At 40.4% G+C, this 23,282-nt stretch overlaps 1 protein-coding gene across 6 annotated transcripts in view; it reads right to left on the bottom strand.

The window, feature by feature from the left end:
- Positions 1–23,282, bottom strand: part of ZFYVE26 (zinc finger FYVE-type containing 26) — a 52,532-nt gene that overhangs the window by 18,954 nt on the left and 10,296 nt on the right. For 3 of the 6 annotated variants that reach the window (XM_056347550.1, XM_056347555.1, XM_056347553.1), the window contains exons 10-27: positions 19,349–19,552; positions 18,113–18,769; positions 15,638–15,727; positions 14,853–14,921; positions 14,083–14,234; positions 12,585–12,783; positions 12,027–12,290; positions 11,725–11,844; positions 11,276–11,440; positions 10,115–10,342; positions 8,599–8,704; positions 7,081–7,820; positions 6,320–6,516; positions 5,313–5,417; positions 4,590–4,712; positions 3,672–3,848; positions 2,304–2,550; positions 1,087–1,185 (exon numbers count right to left, since the gene is read on the bottom strand). In XM_056347550.1, coding sequence (XP_056203525.1) covers positions 1,087–1,185; positions 2,304–2,550; positions 3,672–3,848; positions 4,590–4,712; positions 5,313–5,417; positions 6,320–6,516; positions 7,081–7,820; positions 8,599–8,704; positions 10,115–10,342; positions 11,276–11,440; positions 11,725–11,844; positions 12,027–12,290; positions 12,585–12,783; positions 14,083–14,234; positions 14,853–14,921; positions 15,638–15,727; positions 18,113–18,769; positions 19,349–19,552 — 3,942 coding nt within the window. Of the gene's footprint in view, positions 1–1,086; positions 1,186–2,303; positions 2,551–3,671; positions 3,849–4,589; positions 4,713–5,312; positions 5,418–6,319; positions 6,517–7,080; positions 7,821–8,598; positions 8,705–10,114; positions 10,343–11,275; positions 11,441–11,724; positions 11,845–12,026; positions 12,291–12,584; positions 12,784–14,082; positions 14,235–14,852; positions 14,922–15,637; positions 15,728–18,112; positions 18,770–19,348; positions 19,553–20,584; positions 20,711–23,282 lie in introns of those variants that run through there. The other 3 variants (XM_056347556.1, XM_056347551.1, XM_056347552.1) reach the window with 3 other exon arrangements.

The following is a 23,282-nucleotide window of genomic DNA, read 5'->3' as shown; positions in this document are numbered from 1 at the left end:
CATTAGAGGACAATGCATTCAAGTTTTGTAACACACAGATTAAGCTGACCATTATGAGCAAAACCTGAAGAGCTACACAGCCCAGTCCAAGACGCTGCCAAGAGGCAGAGCAAAAACAGTCTTCAGTTCAGGACACAGAACGAGAGAACACTTCAGACACCCTAACCTGTACATCAGGGTATCACTGTGCAGCTCTAGTTCAGGCCCACCACTTGCTGAGAATCTTCAGCCTTGGAGGTCTGAGGATATCCTTTGCTAGTTGTTCCCTGAGAGAACAGACTGTGTGCGTTTCTCACAGTATCTGTCCTCTGAAGAGTGTATCTCTTGCCTTAGATGCCGAACGAAACCTATAGAAGGATTTGTGGTTCTTTTTAAGCCACAATGCTCTTCAGTTGTTTTGGCGTAAATTATCTCGTTCCTATTTATTTGTGGTTTAGGACTGTGAGTAGAGTCTCTCAGACAATACAACATATGCTATTTCCCTCAGGTCACAAGAGGGATCCTAGAAAAAAAATAAATTAAAGGACCAAAAGAATAATAAAAAAAATACAATATGAATGAGATTTTTACTGTAAAAAACAAAGTTAAGATCCAGAAGAAAAAATAATGACTAAGCAAGGAACAGGAAGACAGGGAGAAGCACCACAATGATGGGCTTCAGACAAGCTCTGCCTATATACCCAGAGTACAGAAGTCAAGACACAGAAAGACTAATGTGCAGCACCATCAATCCACTAGCAATCTAGTCATGGCAAAATAGTAATTATTTTTTTGTCCCGCAGATTTAGTCCCGTTTCCTGTGTTCTGTTCAGGCTTACAGTTTTCTGTAGGGTCTGGAATGGAAAGATTTTGTGCTGATTTTTTCAGACATTTTGTGGATACCTAACAAAAATGAAAACAAAGCCACACACTTCTGTTCCCCTTTAAGATTTCTTTTAATTGGGCACAAAGCACCCAACTGTAGAGACCTACTAATTTGCATTAAATGCAACCCAAGTTACTATTAAGCAGTGGGACACACATACACAGGGGATAAAACAAATAAGAACAGGTTGAAAGAAAACAGCATCAAGGTCTTAGCTTTACCAGTAAAGCTGACAGGAGATAGTTCTGATGATCCTGATTTAGACATTGCTTCACACTCCAATACCTGACTGAGACTTTCTTGGATACGTATTAGAGAATCTAGGACGAAGGGAAGAAGAAAAATAAAAATCAGGGAACGATATTGGCCATACATCTACCTGTTTTTACAAAGATTTGAGGAATGCATTCACAGGAGTACCTAAGAATGTCAGCACAAAACAGGACTAGCTATGTAATTATAAATTACTATGTTTTCATGAAAATTAGCCCACAACAATTAATGCAAAACTATATAAAATTCAGTTACCTAAAACATAGAGAAAGGAATCTTCACCAAAGCAATGGACTACTGATAGGCACAGGAATAATACAGCAAAGAGTAAGTATCAGATGTGAAAACAATTAGTTGACACAAGGTGCTCATGGCAAATATTAAATGCTTCACATGACAGTGGAAGGAACATACTTGCAAAAGTTATAGGTCATCTGCCAGGAGAATATAGGCAAGTCTGACGCTTTTATATTAGCAAGAACCATATCTTTAAATCACGAAGTCAGTCAACATTTTGAAACTAGCACAAAGGAAGTTGGTACCATGTATGTAGTTATAAATAGATACAGATAGGTAGACACACCATGTGCTTTGAAACAAAAGCACTGGACTTGATCTGCAGCACCCTCTACTGTTCCAGTTCTAAAACCCTGAAAGGAGAGAGCCAAATGCAGGAGAAGCAAAGACAACATGGATGAGAATGGATTGGCGAATCAGAAAGGGGAACTGTGCTGAGAATGTTAAATAGAACTACAAGTTTAAGGCTTTTATGTGAAAAAAAGGAACCAGACTCTAGTAGGAGGAAAGACTATGAAAGATCAAATCCCCATTCTATCTGGGGGAAGATGCAGTTGGCTTCAGGTTTTAGAACTGCTTAAGTCATCAGTGACTTTGCATTAAGCAGGAATGAAATAAAATTGATCAGTATCATATAAGAAAAGAGATCCCAAAAAGCATCAACAAAGGAAAGTCCAAGAAACTTTTGAAGGTGTTGGTCCTGAGAACATTTATTTACAAGAAAGGCAAAGACTTTAAGAATATGTTCTGGGCTAGCAGGAGACTGAGGCATACATCTACAAACATTGTGGCACAACTGGCAAAATTATTCTGGGGTGAAACTGGCACTTTTTTCCAAGTGAAAACCAGCATTCTCATGGACAGTTACCTGATCTCTTTTCTTTTAATGCAAAAGGGAAGTTGAGAGCTTTTTCTGCATACTTGGAGAGCAAATTGTCAATGTCTTCTACAGTAAAACCAATTTCCTGGCCAGCTAAGAGTTGGTGCAGCATCTGCACAGCAACAGCTACCCAATCCACCTTCATATTCATGAGGAGCTGTTCCAGCATGAGCAGTGGCCTGGAGGACAGGTGGAAGTAGTTAACACGGGAGAGCTCAGGCAGAGTTAGAAGCACCTGAGACACAGGAAAAAAAGCATGTTAAAATTAGATACTTTTAAATCTGTTTCTGTGAGATTAAAGACAAAAAACTGGCACAGTAGCTTATGCAGAGAATGGAATAACTATATATGGAGGCCAAAAACTGGAGATGGGACTTCTGAAACCTACTCCTATTTTCATTACTGAATTACTGACTAGATTTACAGAAATTACTTAGCTTCCGCTTTCCCATTCTGTAAAACATTTCCTCATTTAAGAGGCAGTTAAGAGTTGAAAGGATATTGTGACCCTGTGACAAGTATGTTGTAGCAGGGTAGAGCACATTCTCTCATTGAAGTAAGCTTGTAAAAATAGTATTAGCTCAATCCTTATCCTTCCATCATTTGAAGAAGTATCAAGAGGAGAAAACATGAGCAATTCTCCTAAAGGTGGACAGTTCATATGGACATTTCCCAAATTAAATCATGTCTTCAAAAGGAAGAAGGAAGGAAACAGGAAGCCCAGCAAAACACTGCTGTGGCACACACTAGAGCAAGCTGCTATTTGTATTCCTACAACAAAATGGACATTACCAAAAGCACTGCCTTTTGTTTACTTATTATGAATTCTACTGGTTCATGCACCTGTTCTCAGGCTGACCACAGAACCTATATGACTTCTGCAAAGGCAACAGCCATCAAAAAAAAAAAATCGTGTTATCTATCTTTAGAAGGCACTTGAGAGAAACATGCCATGTATGTGTCACGACCATACAGATGGGCATATGTAGGACACGTGGTGTTACTGACATGGAGAATAAATTAAGGATGCTTTCTTTTTCACTTGGTACAAACACAGCAACAATCCTGATAAACACCACCCTCTTTTAGCCTGTGCATTTCTCCACTCCCCAGCAGCTCAAAAACAAGACTGCTGTGTTCATACTAGGAGCTACAACCACCTCATAATATAGGAACTGCAAAGCTGTGGAAGGGAAGAAGTTTTAAACCATCTCTAACTTCCCTTTGGATCTTGAGACTCCGAATCTTAGACCTGATATGGTGAGGATGCTCTGGTAAAGTCTACAGACTTCATGTATTATAAATTTATATAATTATGTATTGCACTTAATCCCACAATGCAGGGGATTTACTCACTTTTGATCCCAAATAGAGTGCCTGGATTTCATTACGGCGTGCAGTTGTCAGATTCGCATAGAAGTGAGCTGTGAGGTAATCAGCCAAGAAGTGAGAGGCTGCCAAGTTTGGATGCTGGTCAAGGGACTGCTCACTGATGGCAAGGCAAATACCAGGGTCTTCAATTCTTTGCAGAAGCTACAAAACCAAACAAAATACAGTGAAATGCTACTACATTCCTGGAAAGTAGCCTTTATAATGTACAGTCCATAACAGGTTATTGCTCTACAATGGTCCAGCAAGCAAATTAACTTGCACAGGTGTCATACATACATAAGGATGATTTAGGTAATCCATTTATAGACTACTCATGGTCCATTTGCTCAATTTACTAATCAAAATATTTTTAAAATTAGATCAAGCAGGAGGTTCAGCAAGGAATGGGACAGAAGGTCTAGTGATAAGAAATCTTCACTTTGTTTCCAGAATATTTTTAAAGCTACATAGTCTGAGCAAGCCTGCACTTTATTTTATGCTCCCTGTTATGAGCAACAGCTCCATAGTTATTAAAATCAGAAGATGGCACACTTCATCAGTTTGAGCACTGAAGCACAACTGACCAATTCCTGTTGCTAGTTTCACTTCTGGTTCTTTTCCTTATGCAGCACAGAAATGCTTTGTTGTGATTTTTCAAAAAGGGGCCTTGTATTTCCATGTAAGTGACATTTATGCTATTAGGTCCAACAACTAGATTGCCAAGCTGGATTTTCACTTAAACAGAACATGGGTGAGCCAGGATCCTGAAAGCATATCTAAGCAAACAGCATCTCAAGGGAGAGGAACCAAAAAGGCCATGGAAACACACAAAAAGGAGTCAAAGAAAACAGGTGTCAACTTATTTGATCTATGGATGTATGGCTGAAAGAGTCTTGCTACTACCTGCAATGCTTTGTTTGTGTCTCCCATCTCCAACAAGTGGAGAAGGTGCTCACGGTGAAGGTTGATCAAGTCTTCTCTTGGGACAGGATACAAGTGCCCCCATTCCTCACACAAGACGTAATCCTAAAGATATTTTTTTTAATTAAAAAAAAAAATAATGAAAGGACAAACTCTACCCTCTCTGATACAGCTGTTTCTCCCAAAGTTCTCATCACCTTCAAGAAATTCTGTAGCTTAGATTCCTCTCCCACATGCAAAAAAGTAATTAAATTGATAAGGGGAAGAGGATGATAATTCATACTGTCAAAGTCCACCTGCATTCAGAATACCTTCTCATCTCACAGTAAGCAGATTAGCTTTTTGAAGAGACGTTTTAAAATCAGCCAGATCTATTAGTACTTATATAAACACTAGTAATTATATAAGTATTAGTACTTATATAATAATGCCTGTAGTATGCCAAAAGCCATGCTATTGAAGTCTTCAAAATTCTAAGATAAAAGAACAAGTTGTATCTCAAATTAGAAGTTATAGCTTACACTTAAGGATTATTAACTAAATGTAAATATTAACATTAAACACAGATCTATACTTGTTTCTGTAGCACAGAACTGAGTAAAGGAATTCCTTCACCCAAGCTAATCTCTATTGATTGGCATTTTAAGATGCTATTCAAAGTTTAATGCATTCTATTTCAACAAAATTCACATGACTATGCCTAACCTTTGCTTTCAGAATGATATTCATGATGGTCTGGGGGTCATCAGTGCATGCTTTTTTCAGATCTTGCCAGTCATTCCACAATGGTTCACTTTGCAAATTCAGAATCTGAAAGAGTTAATATTAGGGTAGCACAGATTTTAAAATCTTTTATCTACAACAATCAATACATCTAAGTAAATAGCTGAGCTGATCACATCAAGAGCTGCTTCATACAAAAAAAAAAAAGTCAAGCAGACAACCCACATTTATCGCTAGCCCTTTTCTGGGACAAAGTGATGCGCCTGCAGTACAAAAAAAAGACTACACAATTTTCCCAGAGGTATGAGTCTACAAAGCATGTTCATAAGGGAAGGTTTTTAAAAGACTAAATGGCAATAATTATGGATTAAAAAGCACATGTATACTGCAGACATTGCTGGCACTAACAGAGAGAAAACAGCTGTCAGTTAGCAGAACCACTAGCAGACAGAGCTCAGCAGGGATTTATGATTCCATCTTTTGCTCTGTTTGGCTTTTCAGTTTGTGCTGAACTCTAGGCCAGCTAGTCTGACTCAGCTTGGGTATCTGCACTACCCTGCAGTTAGAAGAACTGACTGCAATACAAGCACACTTATTGGACTGCTAGTCTTGCATACCATGCCTAGGTATACCTGCACCTGTCAAGCTTATGAAGTGATGAATTGCCAAGAAAAGCTTCCAGCGGATCTAGCAATTGTATAGAATGGAAAAACAAATACTTTGCAAAAAAAGCAACCTCACAAATATTTTTGTCTAGTCATGTTTGCAGACCTGAATGCTAACAGGAGAGTGGGAAAGTCATGAAGGATGGAAGCAGAGTGTTAATTGGAAACTATAGCACTGAAAACACATGAACTGTTTTGGATGAAAGACTTGAAAAGCTATTATGACCAAAAAAGAACCAAGGGCTAAAACTTTCTCAAAGGCAAGCATATTTGCTCCCTGCTGCCTATTTCACCTCACTGGTTACCTGAAGAATGACTTTGTACCTTTTGATAAACTTGAAGTTCTTTCTTCCTGCTCTGCAGACTGGCTTTTAGTTCATCAGTTATGCCCAAATCAGAAATGCAATAAGCTAGGATTTCCAAACAGGCATCAAGGGGCCATTTGTCCAGACCGCGCAGGGCCAGCCTACTTCTCAATGTTGCATTTTTTACTGGAAACAAGTATTGCCAACCATGCTTATCTGTGGAGGAAACAAACCACTAGTTTGAAACCCAGTTTCTATCGTTTGGAAAATTATAGAATCCTCACTGGATTGCACCACCAAAAGAAACAGTACAGTGCTGAAAAATCTACACAAGGCTTATCCCAAGCATCAGATTCTCATGAAGTAACCAAAGTTAGCATGGGATACTAGCATGGGATACTTATCTTTACAGTCTCTAAAAGACACCTCCTTTCACATGATACATCATCCATATATGACAATGATACTGCTGTAGGAGATGTTCCATTAACAGTACTACGATTAATGTCTCCTGATGTATTCAGCTCTTCACATAAAAATAACACCACAGAAGCACTCCAGTTGCCTTGTACTAAGTTGGTCAGGATTTGCTCATTTACAAAATGGAAACTATACCGTCAGAGAAAAATTTAGGAGGGAGGGAGGGATCTGTTTCCATCTTTGGATTTGCCCAAGGGCCACTATTTTAGTTTCCACATCCTGATCTAGGCTGTATTCTCCATAAAATAAAGAAAAAAAGAAAAATACGAAAGGCAAAAAGCCTGACTTAATCCTTCTTACCTTCAGCAGTTGCACAGCTCAGCAGAGCATCCTTCACATTGACCAGCTCCTCCACATCCTGACTGTACAGATCCAAGACCTTCAGAGCTCTGTCCCAATCCTTTGCAGCAAGAGCTTGCTCAAAAACTCCCATTAATACCTTAACAGCTGTGGTGGAATGCAGTCCTAGGAGAACCAGAGATATGTAGGCCTTGCCAGCAAAGACTGTAGCCAAACTGCTATCTTCCTCTTGCTGATTCTGAAGTGGCTCAAACATAGCAAGAAGAAATCGTTCCAATATTGGGAACTCCTTCAACAATGCCTCACACTCCCTAGAAATCTGTTCCAAACCTAAGGGCACCTCCCGTCTGCCCCGAAATTCTATCCAAGATAAACTCGATTTGGGATTTTTCTGTATATTAGATGCACTTAGACATGCCACTGCAGCTGTTAGCTTTGACTGAGACTTTAGGAAGTCCAGGGAGGAGGCAGTGAGTGTGTGCTGGCTCAAGTCATTCACAGAGGATGGGGCCTGAGTGGAGATATCCTCAGAGGTCACTGCAGAATTGTGAACAGGTATTTCAACATCTGGCAGGCAATGGTAGGCACACTGGTATGCTAAGCTGCTGATATTTGTCAGAAGATACTTTGCCTGGCTGCTTTGCCTTGCACTGCACAAAGACAGTGGTTCACAGCAACAGTTAACAATAACTTGCTGCACATTCAAGTTCAACCCTTCTTTAGCCAAGAGAGAAGAAAGCCTGCAGGATTAAAAACAGAACGAGCTTAGCCAGCACATATAAAAGGTACTTTACAATTACATATTTTAATAAATCTTCCAAGTAGTTTGTGAACACAAGCTCCCTAATATTCTTCACATGTACATACAGGGGAAGAGTACACAACCTATGTTTACTCAGTATGAAAAAAAAAAAACTTATATAGCATGACATCAATAACTCAGAGCTTATGCTGCCACTCCTTTAAAGAAAAGGAACTTAGTCCTCAAACGCTGACCTTTACCTAAATGTGACACACTAAAACAGTTCACCATTAGTGCTCATCTTTTTAAGAGCTATTTCATCAAATCAGACACTTTCCATGCCAGCCTAATTTAGTCATCTGTGAAGGAAGGACCTTAGATTACCCAGTTTTCCTACTCACCAGGGCAAGAGCCATGCCTAGCTGTATTCTTAAGAAGCCCTACTGATCTATTTTATTACATTGCTAAGCTTAAAGTCCACTGCTCTGAAGTGTCATACGTTCCATTAAAAAAATCCACATAAACGTTCTCTCTCTTCACAACAGACAGTAATTGTTTAAAATACAGAATTCACCATTTTCCCTAGTAAAAATGTCTGGTTGGGAGAAAAGCCCCTGACTAAGCACTTCCTTGCACACCAATTCTTACAGCTGGTGGGACACAGCAGGCTGTACTACTTGTGCTTATGAGCCAGAGAAGAATTTAATCCTAGCTGAGGCCCAAAGTCACCAATGCCAAAATAACCTAGAGAAGTATATAATCTGAAAAGTACCAACCTGTCAGGATGAACCTGTCTCTCAAACACAAGCTGGGAGAGCAGCTGAGATGGGCTCTGCTGTAGCAGTATGAAAGGGTTCCCCACTTTCACTTCTGCAGATATATCTTTAAAAAAAATAAAACATTTATTAGAATACAAACACATTAGCTGAATACACCAATCAAGTCTTACTTTAGGAACACAAATTTTAAGAGCCTGAGTCTGAAACCTCTTTGACTAAATTCACAGAGGTCCGTATTCACCTTAGTGCAGTAAAAACAGAGTAAATTGCAAGGCATTTGTGATTATGATATGCCTCTCAAACTTGGCACCACTGGCTGACATTCACTGAACGTATTACCAAAAGAGGTAGAGCGGAGAGACTTTGGCCTTAAGGCGAGATTCAGGTTTAAACAGTTTAGCAACTCTACTTCAAACTTAAACCAAAACATGTATTTGTGGTGGGAGACAGAAAACGCGCAGTATTGGTTTCTGAGGAATGTCTGGATGTAGATTAACGAGTCCATGCTCTATTCAAGTCAAAGTGAGCAAAGGCAGACAGAACTCATAGATGTACAGCTACTTCTACAAAAGGAGTGAAACCCTGGCCAGTATTGTTGAAAAGCCTCTGTATCCACTACTGAGTTGTATCAAGTAACTCTGAACAGATTCTTGTAAATTTACCTTTTCTTTCTATCTTCCAGCACAACAGAAGTTCTGCAAAAGTCACCCAGCCCTTAAATACTGTGCATTTTTTTTTTTCACTTTGGCAGTTAGTCAACGAGGATTGAATCATGTCCATAAGGAAGTTACAGTTTGTATGGTAGCGACTGGAGCTGAACCAGCATATATGAAAACAGATCTCTGCCCTTTCTTCTTATTTCTTATCCCTTTGGGAAGGTATTGTCCGAAATCAGTACTGTGGTATATACAGTAGTGCGGCTCAATTAGCGTCAACTTTAAAAAACAGACAAGTGTTTTTTCTCCTAGCACAGTAAATTGTTCTGTTCTTCTGACAGCTTTATGTGCCGATGGTGCATTACTTTTCATGGACCACCATCATTTGCTGATTCTATGGAAAAAACCCTGCCTGTTACCTCTGCATAGCCTCTTACACACTCCCTTCTTATCCCCGTGGAGCAGCAGGGCACTGGTTGCCTCTAAAGGAGCATGCTGATCCCCTGGATCCAAAAAGTCACTCTTTCCTTTTGGGTAGCGATCAGAACTTTTAGAGGTCAAGGGTTGTTTGTTTTGTCTAAACCAAGTGCAAAATCTGAGTCAGTGTTAACATTTCTGTTCTTATTTCCCTACTGCCATCAGTGATTTTTATCTTAGCTGTGGGTAGCCTAGGTGTTAAGAAATAAAATAACAAAAGCAACCAATAATCAGCTGAAATCAAAAGATGTGACTGTGCAGAGGTAGTAGACACATTTGGCAAGGAACCATTTTTGCACAATTACTTTCCAGAATCAGGCCAGACTACACAATCTGGGTATCTTCACGTAAGCTCAGACTTCCCAGCAGAAACCCCTTACCTAGCTCTGCATTCAGGCTTCGTAACACAACCGCAGCCATTGCAGTGATGTAGTTAAAGAAGGCCTTCACAAAGTTTGTCTGTGTGTTGCTCTCAGACACAGTTTGGACATGTTGGTCAAAAGTTCTCAGCAGGAGCTGTGTTTGATTCCAAACCAGGTGCTTCTCCAGCTCTGCAGGTCTGAGAGAGGCCTGCTGCTCCAAGGTGCCAAGCAGGCTTGCTTTACAGTCTGGTTTAAGAGAACAGACATACATACATCCAAGATTCAAGTATTAAATGCCAAAAAGGAAGGAGGGGGTTGGGGAGAGGAAGAGAGAAAAGTCCTTTAAACTAATTTCCTCTCTGCGAGTACAGATCTCAGTCTGGGCATTATAATCTTACTGAAAGCAACTAAATTTTCACAGCAGAATAAATCAATGGTTCATCTAAACTGGTAATCACGCCTCTGAAAAGTTAGAAATACATTAAGGCAGGCCCTAAAATATAGCTATTTGTGTGTCATTAACACATAAGCTTATTCTAAAACACAGGTGTTGACAAGTCCTTGTGCTCCGTAACATTTAGCAGTTAGAACTTTCCTAAATATTTTCTCATTAAACATACAAATATCTTTAAATATTTTACAAACACCTACATGCCATTTAGAAATTTAGCGAAGGGGTGTGTGTGTGCTATATAATGCAGAGAGCTCTGAGAAGAGGAACTGTGGAAGACTTCTTCAGAAAAGGGTGAGATGTTTTATGATAGCACTAAGAAAACTGCAAGGTATTATTATGTTACAGTAGCTTTTTAAGTTTATCTCCTTTTTGTTAAAAAACAAAAAAAAAGCAACAGTAAGGATACACCTAATTATTTATAAGCTGTCAGGTTAAAATACACTTTAAAAATTCCTTGTTAGGACTGAAGTAGGACAAATAATCTCAGTTGTACTCATTGATATTTTCCTTTCTTCTCTGGCAAGTTCACAATTTTAGCTCTGAAAACAAACACTCAGAATATAAGAATTACAGATAAATCTTACACTTTGCACTTATGATTTAAAAGATATATATATTTATGCATATGTCAAAGAGCATTACTATTGGATTTACAGCTGTCTGGACAAGCCCAAATAAAAATTTAGATCCATTTGTCAGTCTTCATAATCACAAAAATAACTCACCCACAGAATGCTCAACACATGTCAGCGCTTTTAGGATTTGATCCAGATTTTGTGATAAAACAATTTCATTAGTAATACTTTCTTCAGTTAAGGCAGGGTAGCAAGCTTGCAGAAGGTCTACAATACTGCATCGAAAATGACTCCCTGTCTTTTCATCTGAGACCTCTACAAAAAGAGAGAAAGAAATAGCAACTATAACAAAGACAGAGATATTTTGCACAGAAGGCCCACAGAACCAAAATTTTAATACAACTAGTTTGCCAAATTCAAAGTGTTTCAGTTCATTCAGAATTGAGCTTGCATGTCCTGTCCTCCTTGCTTTTTTTTTTTTTTTTTTGTTTTAAATACCAAGCTAAAAAATGTAAACTTCAAATTTCCATTGCAACAGAAGGCAAGAATTTGATTTGAGCACATTTTAACAGAAAAATCTTACCAGCATAGCACACTACCTGGCTTGGATTGCCCTTGTGATGTGCAGGAATAGTTGAGAATTTTACTTATTTGCTGCAGAACTGCTGGGAAACCCTTTACACCTTCAGAGTGCAGTAAAACAATGTCAGGTCGGTGGCCTGGAAACATGATAGTGCAAAGGTGGACAAAATAAAATTTAGAAGCACAAAAAGGAGAAACTAACACGAAAGTACAAAACGAAATTTAATTAAGACTCAGATGTTAGCACAAACAACACAGCACAGAGAGGCATTTTCTGTTCCCAGGCCCATGTTGATAAAGACAAAAACCAAAACCCTACCCTGAGTTTCAAGGCTGTTGTGCAGTCTTCTTTCTGCTGTTTCCAAAAGCTGTTTGCAGGTCTTCCAAAGATGGCATTGAGTACAAGCTAGGTCAAATGCCGCCATGGCTGAAGGACTGAGGTCCTCAAGGACTTTCTGCAGAGGATCAGTATGCTCCAGCTGGATGTTGCTGATCCAGAAGTTTTCTTGGAGAGTAGGGGCAAGACTTCCAGAAGTTGCAAGCAATTTATCAGTAACATCCGAGATGGAATAAAATACCATACCTACATGTGTCAGCAAAACACAAAATTATTAATTAAACAGCATATTTGTCTCAGCTCCTGTCATTATTCTCTAATCCTTTATGAAAATAATTCAATAGGTGGCCTGCTTCATGGACCAATTACTACAGAAAAACTAATGGGGCATCAACAGCCAATTTCAGCATTCCTAGGCTCCCTTTAACTCAAAAACCCACAACTTCTTCTTCCAAATGATTGTTGTATTCATTATGACAGTACTCAAATTGCTTTCTCCGTCACCTTTTATGAGAAGAACTCATAACGCCCGGATCTTACCAGCTGCTGCTGCATTCCCAATAGCTTGCAGTGTCGAACGGCCACTGCCAGGTTTCCTGATGCCTCCAGTGCCATCTGATGCTTGGTTCTCAATATTGTGCTCCACTCTTGCCATTTCTCGTACTGCCTCTTGGTAGCGCTCCATGAAAATCAATTCACCATAGCAAGGTGAAGTGTCCAGATTAAACATCAAAGCCACCTTTCAGAAATAAGAATAGACATAATTACAGGACATGTCAAAAGACGTTTTTGAAGGTCAAAGAGCTTTGGGAGGTTTTAGAGGAAATAGAGAATCCAATAAAACGGACTTTAACTGAAAAACATGGCAGACTGAAATGGTGGGGTTTTTTCTACGGAGTTTTAGAGTGCCTGAAAAACAGGAACCTTAGAGACATTCTTAAACTATTTTTATAAAGCTCAGCTATTCTTTGCTGCAAGGCTAGAGATAAATCAATTTTCATAAACCACACCTTTCAGAATGACTCTATTTCAAAACACTATGTAATGAAATGTATCAAGTTGGGACTCCAAAGTGAACTATTTAAAACAAATTCTTTTTAAGTGAGTAATATCTTCCAGAAATTTAAACAGCATAGATAAGCACAGCTCTGCAAGGTCCTGTTATCAAACCAGCAACAGCACACAAATCAATCATTATCATCAGCAATATTGAAATCCAAAGTAACAAAGCAAAACAAAATGCTTCTTTTTGGCCTTGTAAGTAGGAAAAAGACAAAGCAGCATGCTTGATGTCAAACAGAACTAATGAGTTGAGCAGTAACCTGCTGCTAATGCAATGCTTAAATGACATCTGAAACTCAGCCAGGTCACTGCTTTTTGCAGCAGATTCAATCACTGATGCATCTCAGGATGTTTTTTCAGAGCAGTGGCCCAAAAGCCACACAGAGAAAGGTATGCACAGCTGTGAGAGAGCAAAGAACTACAAATATGCAGACTGTCATTTTCAAGTTGTTCTGCCTGTCTTCAGTACCATGAATTCAGCCTCAAAACATACCTTCTTCAAATAAACGTAATCGCCACTTTGGCTGTGCTTTGGGTAAGGAATATATTTACACATTCCTGCTGAGCTTACAAGTGGTAGAGACTCATAGTTTTGATTCACTGACTAAAGTAAGCCGTGCAGACGCTGCTTCCTGAAGACGTTTCACATGAGCTCTGTGTCCTTCATTCAGCTGAAACACTAAGCTTAACCAGCTCTCATCAAACCTTTTCATGCTTTGAGAACCCAGGTTTAGAGAAACCATTATTATGTAACATGGAAGAAAAAAAACCCAGCATGCTTGGGATGTTGGTTTGGAGTATCTTTGTTCTTTTCACTTGCTTCTACTTCTGAAGTGACCCTTTCACTTGCAATGCAGATGCTGCAGCCCTATGCTTGCTAACGCAGAAGAAGCAGGAGTTTAGTCGGCAATCACAACCACAAATGTCACTACCAAATTCATTTTTTAGTTGCACCAAATACAAGTAACTCATTTACCTGATGGGCTTCTACAAAGTTTCCTCTCAAAACACAAGAAACTAGCAGTGATTCTGGTGGGGAAAGCATCATAGGAATGAGGGGATTTTGCTGATGTGGTCTCACCCGGCTTTCCAAATTACACGAGGCAGACACATTGCTGCTACTTCCCTCTACAAGACAACAGAATTAATCAGTATACTATTATGGAAAAAAAATTTCACCAGATAACAGCCAACTATCAGATAATAGCACTTCACATATTTAACACAAAAATAAAGGAGCAGACTAGCAAGAAAGTTTTAAGGTAAAGGGGTCAACATAAACATCTTGTTAAAAATTCTTGTAATATTTCACTGTTTGATGAGAACTTTCAGTTTGGTTCTCAACCAACTGTAATGCTGTTTAGCAGCTACATAATGTGGACACAATGCTAGAGCACTGGTTCAACATGGATAAAGGGAGAAGTTAAGTACTGGACCTACTAAATCAACTTAGCATGCCTAAGCATGTTTCAGGTTACATGACTTCTTTGACAGTTTGCACATCACTACATTGCATACTGTTTCCTGCAAACCAAAAATATCAAGAAACATCTAATTTTCTTATTCCAGAAGAGGAAATATATACTATTCTAATTAGAAAAAAAGTCAGCCAAAAATGGGAGCTCTGAGAAATGAAAAGTTCTAATTCTGTCCTGCATACAGCAGTAATTCACATTAACTAGTCAAGCCAATACTTCAACACACACATTGACAAGACAAAGAAATACTACTTTTGAGGTTTAATACCTGAGGTACTGGTGTTTAGCTCACTACTTGTACCTTCTAATGATGGACTGGAAGTTCCCTCTTTCCCATCTAAAATAGAAACAAATCAAAACCAGCACATTAAATGCACTTTTTCTAGACAAGGTAATTAAAATTGACTGCAAGTAACAGATCAGGCACCCGCAAGAGATCTTGAAGTGTATCTCACTAATGAGCCATGTCTATGATAAATGCAACAACTACTGATTTGAAGAAAATGTTAGTCAAGATACTATGCTGGGGTGGCCCATCAGTGACTCATGTCACATACTTTAGATCTGCTTATTTTGGAACATCCCACCCCAAAAGCAGACACACGTTTTAAAGGCTAAACAGAAAAAGGGCTGGGAACCCAACTTTCTCCTAAGGCTGCCAATTTAAGCCACAAATTTCTGTAAATTCACATCTTAGATACTATTGTGATGGGAATGAAAATATACCAGTCACTGGATATAGTGGAGAAAGGGAAGAATTAGTACTGTAGTTGTGAAGTTCTCCCCTGCCCCAGATCAGACTATGTATGAAAGAAGTTATTTTCCTAACTGAATTTAATTTAACTATCCTTTTAGTTGTGCAGATGAGCTTTAGGAAAACAACCTCAACCCATGTGGAACTGGACTAAGACACTTCAAACCAGTTAGAAAACTAAAGGAAATAAATCTAGTTCCCTGCTCCCAGTCCATCAAATCTAATTGCATTCAGCTATGAGCTCAGCAAAATTACGCACATTTCAGAGATGTCTTCCCCAAGTCATTTTTACAACCCACCTGTCTTGTATCTTTGAGATCTACACCGTTTCTTAAAGCTGGAGCACCTGATTAAAGAGTAGTACCTCCTGGAAGCTGCAAGTTGATGTTCTGTGAAACATTCAAGCAAAAACATTACTAAACAGTTATTTGTCTACCTTAAAGAATCTATCAGCACATCCACATAGGCAAAGCTATGATGGCAAATCTTTCAAGGGAACACAGCTGATCTCAGCTAAGAGCTCTTCTACAGTAAAGTTTAAACCAGCACCTTGACGTAATTTTGATGCAATTCAACTAATACTGTGTTTTTCACATCCACAACCAATGGGGATAAGGAATTGGCTAGATGGTCACAAAGAGTTGTGGTCAATAGCTTGATGTCCAAGCAGACACCCCTGACAAGTGGCGTTCCTCAGGGTTGTACTGGGACTGGCACTGTTTAACATCTTTGTCGGCAACACGGACAACAGAATCGAGTGCACCCTCAGCAAGTCCGCATGTGACACCAAGCTGTGTGGTGCAGATGACCTGCTGGAAAGAAGGGATGCTATCTATCCAGAGGGACCTGGGCAGGCTTGAGAGGTGGACCTGTATGGACTCCATTAAGTTCAACGAGTCCAAGTGCAAGGTCCTGCATGTGGGTCAGGGCAATCCCAAGCACAAATACAGGCTGGGCAGAGAATGGGTTGAGAGCAGCCCTGATGAGAAAGACTTGGGGATGTTGGTGGACGAAAAGGTCAACATGGCTTGGCAAATGTGCACTTGGAGCCCAGAAAGCCAACCGTACCCTGGGCTGCATCAAAAGAAGCGTGACCAGCAGGTCGAGGGAGGTGATTCTCCCACTCTACTCTGCTCTCGTGAGACCCCACCTGGAGTACTGCATTCAGCTCTGGGGCCCCCAACATAAGAAGGACCTGCTGGAACGAGTCCAGAGGAGGGCCATGCAGATGATCAGAGGGCTGGAGCACCTCTGCTGTGAAGACAGGCTGAGAGAGTTGGGGTTGTTCAGCCTGGAGAAGACAAGGCTTTGGGGAGGCCTCCTAAGCAGCCCTTCAGTACCTAAAGAGGGCCTACAAGAAAGCTGGGGAGGGACTTTTCACAAGGGCATGTAGTGATAGGACAAAGGGTAATGGCTTTAAGCTGAAAGAGTAAATTTAGATTAGAAATGAGGAAGAAATTCTTCACTATGAGGGTGGGGAGGCACTGTCACAGGTTGCCCAGAGAAGCTGTGGATGCCCCATCCCTGAAGTGTTCAAGGCCAGGTTGGATGGGTCTGTGAGCAACCTGGTCTAGTCAGGGGTTAGAACTAGATGATCTTTAAGGTCCCTTGCAACCCAAACCATTCTACGAATCTACATTGCTTGGAATATACTACACCTTCTACACACTCCTGATCAGTATTAAGCGTTCTTTCCCATCTAAATGAATCCTATGATTCTAACTATACAGAAAAATAGGTATAGTCCAAATATATAAGCAGTTAGAAACAAGGTGAAAAGAATTAAAATAGTAAAAGGGAGAGTTTGGTTTGTCATTAAGGTTTTGCTGAAACAGCTTGGTAATGCAGGGTAGTATGAACACTGACTCAGTCAACAATTCTGGAAATGAGCAAGTAAGGGGGGTGCCAGCTCTTGAGACAGAAAACCTGAGACATGCAGTGTCAAGAAAAGCCAGCCACTTTTCTCTGGAAGATGTTCCCAAATAGCTGTCATTATTTGTCACAAGCCAGGACACAACAGTACAGAATCCCACAGAAAGCTGCTGCCTGTCCAACAGAAACACTGAGGGCTGCCTACTCAAACATAAGCCCCATCACATTCCCTCCTTTATAGAGGGAGACCTGAGAAGTTTGGAAGCTTGGAACATTTAAGGTCCATACTGCCCAGACTTCCTTGGGACGTGGACTTGGCATGGACCAAGATACACAGCAAGCCACACTACAATACAAGCAGAAAACTGATAGTAGCAGCGCTAACAAGTTACAAGATAAGGAGAAGGGTGGGAGCAGGTTCCCAAGTGGTGTTCTAGCTACTCCTGAGGAGTGACCTGCACTCCAAAATAATCCAAGTTCCTCTGATACATGTTCCTAACGGGTTTCCAGACCAGGCTAAACCAACACTATCCATGAACGTGATGAGTTTATCTGGCTTGCACTGGATCACACACCACCATGTCCCTTCATATCACTGCGCTGCCAACATAACTTGTGATGAAGGGGCAGAAGAAACACAGGGAAACTGAAACTGTGCCCACAAAGGGGAGGGGAAAAGAAAACCAACCAAGAAACCCCAAACTTTCTGATTAGAATAGAGACAACTCCTATTGGAGAATTGTGCAAGAACCAGGTGATCTCCAACTAGGTCACTCTCTTAATATCTGTCAAAATGTGCTCCCTCAGTAATATGCTCAGGGAATTTAATCTCGAGACTATTGCCTGGACAGCTGTAACAGAACAACGTTGATTTATCAGAAAGTGTCAAATACAAAGCCTACCTGCATTTCTGTTACTCATCACCACCTTGTATCGCCAGTGAGCTTCGGAAAGGTATTTGGAAAACTGTAACACACGACTTCCAAAGGCATCTCTGCTTGCAGAAAGATTCAAGCACTCAACAAGCTCCAGCTCTTCATGAGGCACATTACTGGAGTCCCATGGGAGAGAACTCTGAATTTCTTCCAGATGGTTGAGAAGCAACGTGAGGAAGGCATCCATGGCCACGTCATCTGCTATAAATCCAGTAACACCACTGGTGAAGTGTTTCAGATCCAGGTAGTTGAGCCTAGAAGTTTCATCACAGCTTTTGTCATCTAATACTGAGTCATAAAGATCTTGGGTATCTGTGTGAACTGTCTGAGCAGTTAACAGATGCCTCTCAAATTTCTTTTCAGCCTCTATTAGGTGCTGTGGACTTTCTGAGGTGGAAGAATGCTGACTAGCACTGCCTTCCACACTCACAGTAGTACTCTTTTTGTCAAGGTCATCATCCTCTGCATAGTCCTCAGGTAGAAGAGTCTCAGTATGGAGGTCACTGTAGGAAACAAAAAGCAAGGAGAAGATGTTCTCCAAAACCTCCAGGCGCAAAGGAATAGGAATGCTCCTTAAGAACTGCTGACACTTCACAAGGTACTGAGGAAATACTGAAGAGCAATCTGTATAATTAAGAACAAAAATAAAGAACATTTACAATGTTTTCCAGGAGCTCCCTCCTCCAGCCTTTGCCCTTTTAAGAAAATCCTAGAAGAGGGAACTGTCCCAGTGGCTCAGCGCCAATCATTTCTCCACAAATCAAGTAAATGTATGTCCAGCATTTTCCATTTAAAAAGGTAGCGTGCCTCCTGCCTCTCAGTAATGCCAATTATCACCTTGTGCAATGACGTGCAAACTCAGATTACACCTATTTTAGCTATTAAATCAGTTTTAGCTCTGGGGAATCACAAGCTCTTACAAAAGTATCCCTGCCACTTCCATCCACAGGTATCTAATATCACCTTCTTTTTGCACTATATTCTTAATACAATTACCTTAAATGTTTTAGAACAAGGCAGGTAGCTTATTCATATCTATTACTACTAAAAGTAACACCACCGTAAAGAAATGCTATTATACTTGTTTGCAGAGCACTCATAACCCATTGACTAACAACATCATTTGTACACATGGTGCAATATTATCCCCATATTAAGCAATAATTCAGAGCCCTGCAAATGTAGAAGTACACACTACTGAACCTGAGAAAGGAAGCCAATCACCTGCTGGTTCTCCAAAAGTTGCATCTTCAGGAATATCACCAAGGTGGTTGTGCACACAATCTTTGCACTTGGAATGCTTATGTGAATTTACACAGAGAGCATAGATAGCATACTTCATAGCGCAAAATGCTCGAAAGAGTGCCAGATTGCGTTGCTGACTCAGGGTGTTAGGGAGTGTTGCTGCTGTGGAGGAAAATAAGAGTGGTGAAGGAGTAGGAGATAGACAGGAAAACAATTTTCTCCTGCAGTTACCACCCAACTATATTTATCCACACTTTCTTCCCCAGTGTTGCCTCCATTCCAGCTTTACTCTATCTCGCTGTTATTTCACAACATTTGAAAAAAACCAACAAACAAAATCCACCACAGAAAATTCCAGTCTGGATCCCCTTCTGAAAAGGACATTTCCTGTGAAACTGTGTTACAGGACCTGGCTACAGCACAGAACGATTGAAAACTGCTCATGACAAGTCTCATTAGAGATATGTGGTTAAGCTACATTGCTGCATTGACAACACAGGGACAGACTCTGCCTTGTTCCAGCATCTTAGAATTTTGTGTTCTATCACACGGTAGATAAGTAGGGAGATAGTGTAGCCTGGCTACGACCATAGTGAGAATAGAATACCACCACCTCTACAGATTTACATTAATACATACCACAGTTGATTCTATCCACCATGGCTGGCCATATAGATCATATATAATCTGCAATTGATTACAGTCCCACAGTTTCCTTTTATACATTTATGATAAAGGCAACTTGCAGAAGCACTACACCTGCTCCTTCCCCTTTTTGGGGTTTTGGTTTTGTTTTTTTTTTGAGAGAAGAAGGTGTCACATGCCAGTGACATGATCCCTTCTTAGTACAACAGAACATCAGAGCTGCAAATTATGTAAAAGTCGCATTATCATCCCCTTCACCCAAAACATAATATAGTCATATATTCTGTTGTGTTAGGTTTAGATGAATTATCCAACTAATGTACAAAGGTTACAAATCCACCCACCCCACCCCGCACCAACAAAAAACCAAAACCCCAGACAATGTTACATTAGTGCTTGAATCCACTATCCTATATACTTATACAAGGGGTAGATTGTCCCTCTGCCTGTCGTCACACAGGGGAAGCATTAGCCAAGTTTTTTTAACAAAGCACTGGTCTGATGTACTGATAATGTCCCCATTCAAACTCTGGGACTGAATAGCATTACCTAGAACGGTGTTTCAGCACTGTCCTCCACAAGTCTTGAACTCTTCTCCCAAGTAACAAGTGATAGGACAAGAGGAAACGGCCTCAGGTTGTGGCAGGGGAGGTTTAGATTGGGTATTGGGAAAAATTTCTTCACCAAAAGGTTTGTCAAGCATTGGAACAGGCTGCCTAGGGAAGTGGTTGATTCACCATCCCTGGAAGCATTTAAAAGACATGTAATGCTTAGTGACATGGTTTAGTGGTGGACTTGGCAGTGCTAGGGTAAGGGTTGGACTTGATGATCTTAAAGGTCTTTTCCCATATAAACAATTCAATGATTTCAAAGAAAAACAGCAGCCTGAACTCTTCTTCAAACTACAGACCAGCCAAGACAAAAGCCCTGAGAGCACAGTTTGAACCCAATTACTCCTTATCATTGCAATTCTAAACAGCTGCAATGGTGGAAGCTATAATGAGGAAACATCCAAGTAAGAATCCTTTGCAGAATCCACATGGCCACAGAAATGCTATAATTCACCAGCAGCTGTACACTAATACGTAGCACTCAAAGTTCTCAATACCACTATCTTAAGAGGACTTCAGGGAGGTGAAGCCAGAGATCTGATAAATATTTCAGTCCTCTGAAAAAGCAAAATCGCTAGCTGGAGACACCACAAGATACACACTGGTAATCAAATGCAAGTTTAATACAATTTTGCCTCCTATGCGAAAAGACCTGGATGCAGTGAGTTTGTGTCAGTATCCTCTTCTAAACCAAAGATTTTCCTTGTACCAATACTGAAGAACTACCCTTGAACGATAAGCACTTGTTTTTCCTATGCCAGAAATATTAACACCTTATTCTTGAATTATGTAACTCATGAGGAAATATCTGCTCATAATTTCTTTTGTTAGTGTGACTGATCAAAGCTAGTGTTACACACTGATCTGAAGATTGCCTGAACATAACTGTCAACCAGTAGCACTACTTCAGTTTCACTACTGCAGCTGGTGGATGTGTCAGAAAGAAGGGGAAGTATGTGGGATGAGGGGACAAAAAGGCCTGTTAACACTACCAGACAAATCAAAACTTCGTGACTCCTCCCTTTAAATTTCAAAATACATTATTTTAAAAGAGATTCTATTAAACTGTATATAAAGTTATCTGAACTTTACATTAATCACTGGGCTGAAAAGAGAGGGAGGACTTGTCTTCCATTAACTAGTTCCATAAACTAAGGTGATCTGAAAAAAGAAGAGAAACCACAGCTAGAGTTCTTTTGCTACAGTCATGCAGCAACCAGAAGACACAATGGAACTGCCTCTTCCTGGGTTTGAAAAAATTTAAATAGAAAAGAATTAAAATGTAAGAACTGATTGAAAAAACTTCAGCAACAACAAAACAATTTCAGGAAGTGAAACCAGAGACCACAGAATGGGTTGGAAGGGACCTTAAAGATCATCTAGTTCCAACCCATTCCACCTTCCACTAGACCAGGTTGGGCAAAGCTCCATCCAACCTGGCCTCCAACATTTCCAGGGATGGGGCATTGTACTGGGTCTGGCTGAGCCCCACAGCAGCCCTCAGTGCTGCACTCATATTGGCAGCTAGAAAAGTGGTGATAGCACACCAGTGTTTTGGCTACCACCAAGCAGTGCTCACACAGCACCCAGGCTGTCTCTATAACCTCCCCCTGCTTCCCACCCACCCCGCCACCTGCAGTAAGCTGGGGGTGGGCAAGATCTTGGGACAGAGCCAGGACAGCTGACCCAAAGTGGTCAATGGGATATTCCATGCCATACAATGTCTGCTCAGATATAAAAGCTAGGAGAAAGAGGGAGGAAGGTGAGGGCATTTGTTATTTATGACACTTGTCTTTGGGCGCAACCACTGTTCCCAGGAAGCAGGGCTTCAGTAGGCAGTGGCAGAACATCACCTGCTGATAGGAAGCAGAGCATAACATCTTTTGTTTTCTTTCACATCTGCATGTGTGACTTCTGCTATTGCTTCATTAAACTGCCTTTATCTTAACCCACAAGGGGTTTTTTTCCATCTTATTTTCTTCCCCTACCCCATTCTGCTGCAGAAAGGAGTGATAGAGCAGCTTGGTGGGCACGTGGTGTCTAGCCAAGGTCAACCCACCACAGCCATCCACAACTTCTCTGGGCAACCTATTCCAGAGCCTTACCACTCTCACAGTAAAGAATTTCTTCCTAATATAATCTACATCTACCCTCTTTCAGCTTAAAGCCATTACCCCTTGTCCTATCACTATGTGCCCTTGTAAAAGGATATATAAGAGAGAGTCTTAAATCATTACATCTTTGAAGACTATTCAGAACAACTGTACTGATAATTTTAACAACAAAACCTGTAAAAATAGGACTAGAAACCAACACCTTAACAATGTGATACTGGAAGAGAAAACTGCTTCCCATTAGGCAACCTGGAAAATTTGTGCAAGATCCATCACTGAGAGCACTCCGTGTAAGTCAGGTTGATATTACATATGCACAAATTTCCATCCATAGAAGGAATAAAGCACAAAAAATTGCAGCTTCTCAGGTTCAAGTACACACAGGAAGACTGAGCTTCTGTATCATTATTAAGAGGCTCTATCAGGATAAAGCACTCAAATAGCAACAGTTGAACCTGGACATAGGCCTCAATTCAAGAGTGTACAAGGAGAGTCACTTCTAAGTGAATTCATGTATTTAGT

Source organism: Falco biarmicus, chromosome 7 (assembly GCF_023638135.1).
Source record: "Falco biarmicus isolate bFalBia1 chromosome 7, bFalBia1.pri, whole genome shotgun sequence".
Classification (NCBI taxonomy): Eukaryota; Metazoa; Chordata; class Aves; order Falconiformes; family Falconidae; genus Falco; species Falco biarmicus.
This window is presented reverse-complemented; position numbering and strand designations above follow the sequence as displayed.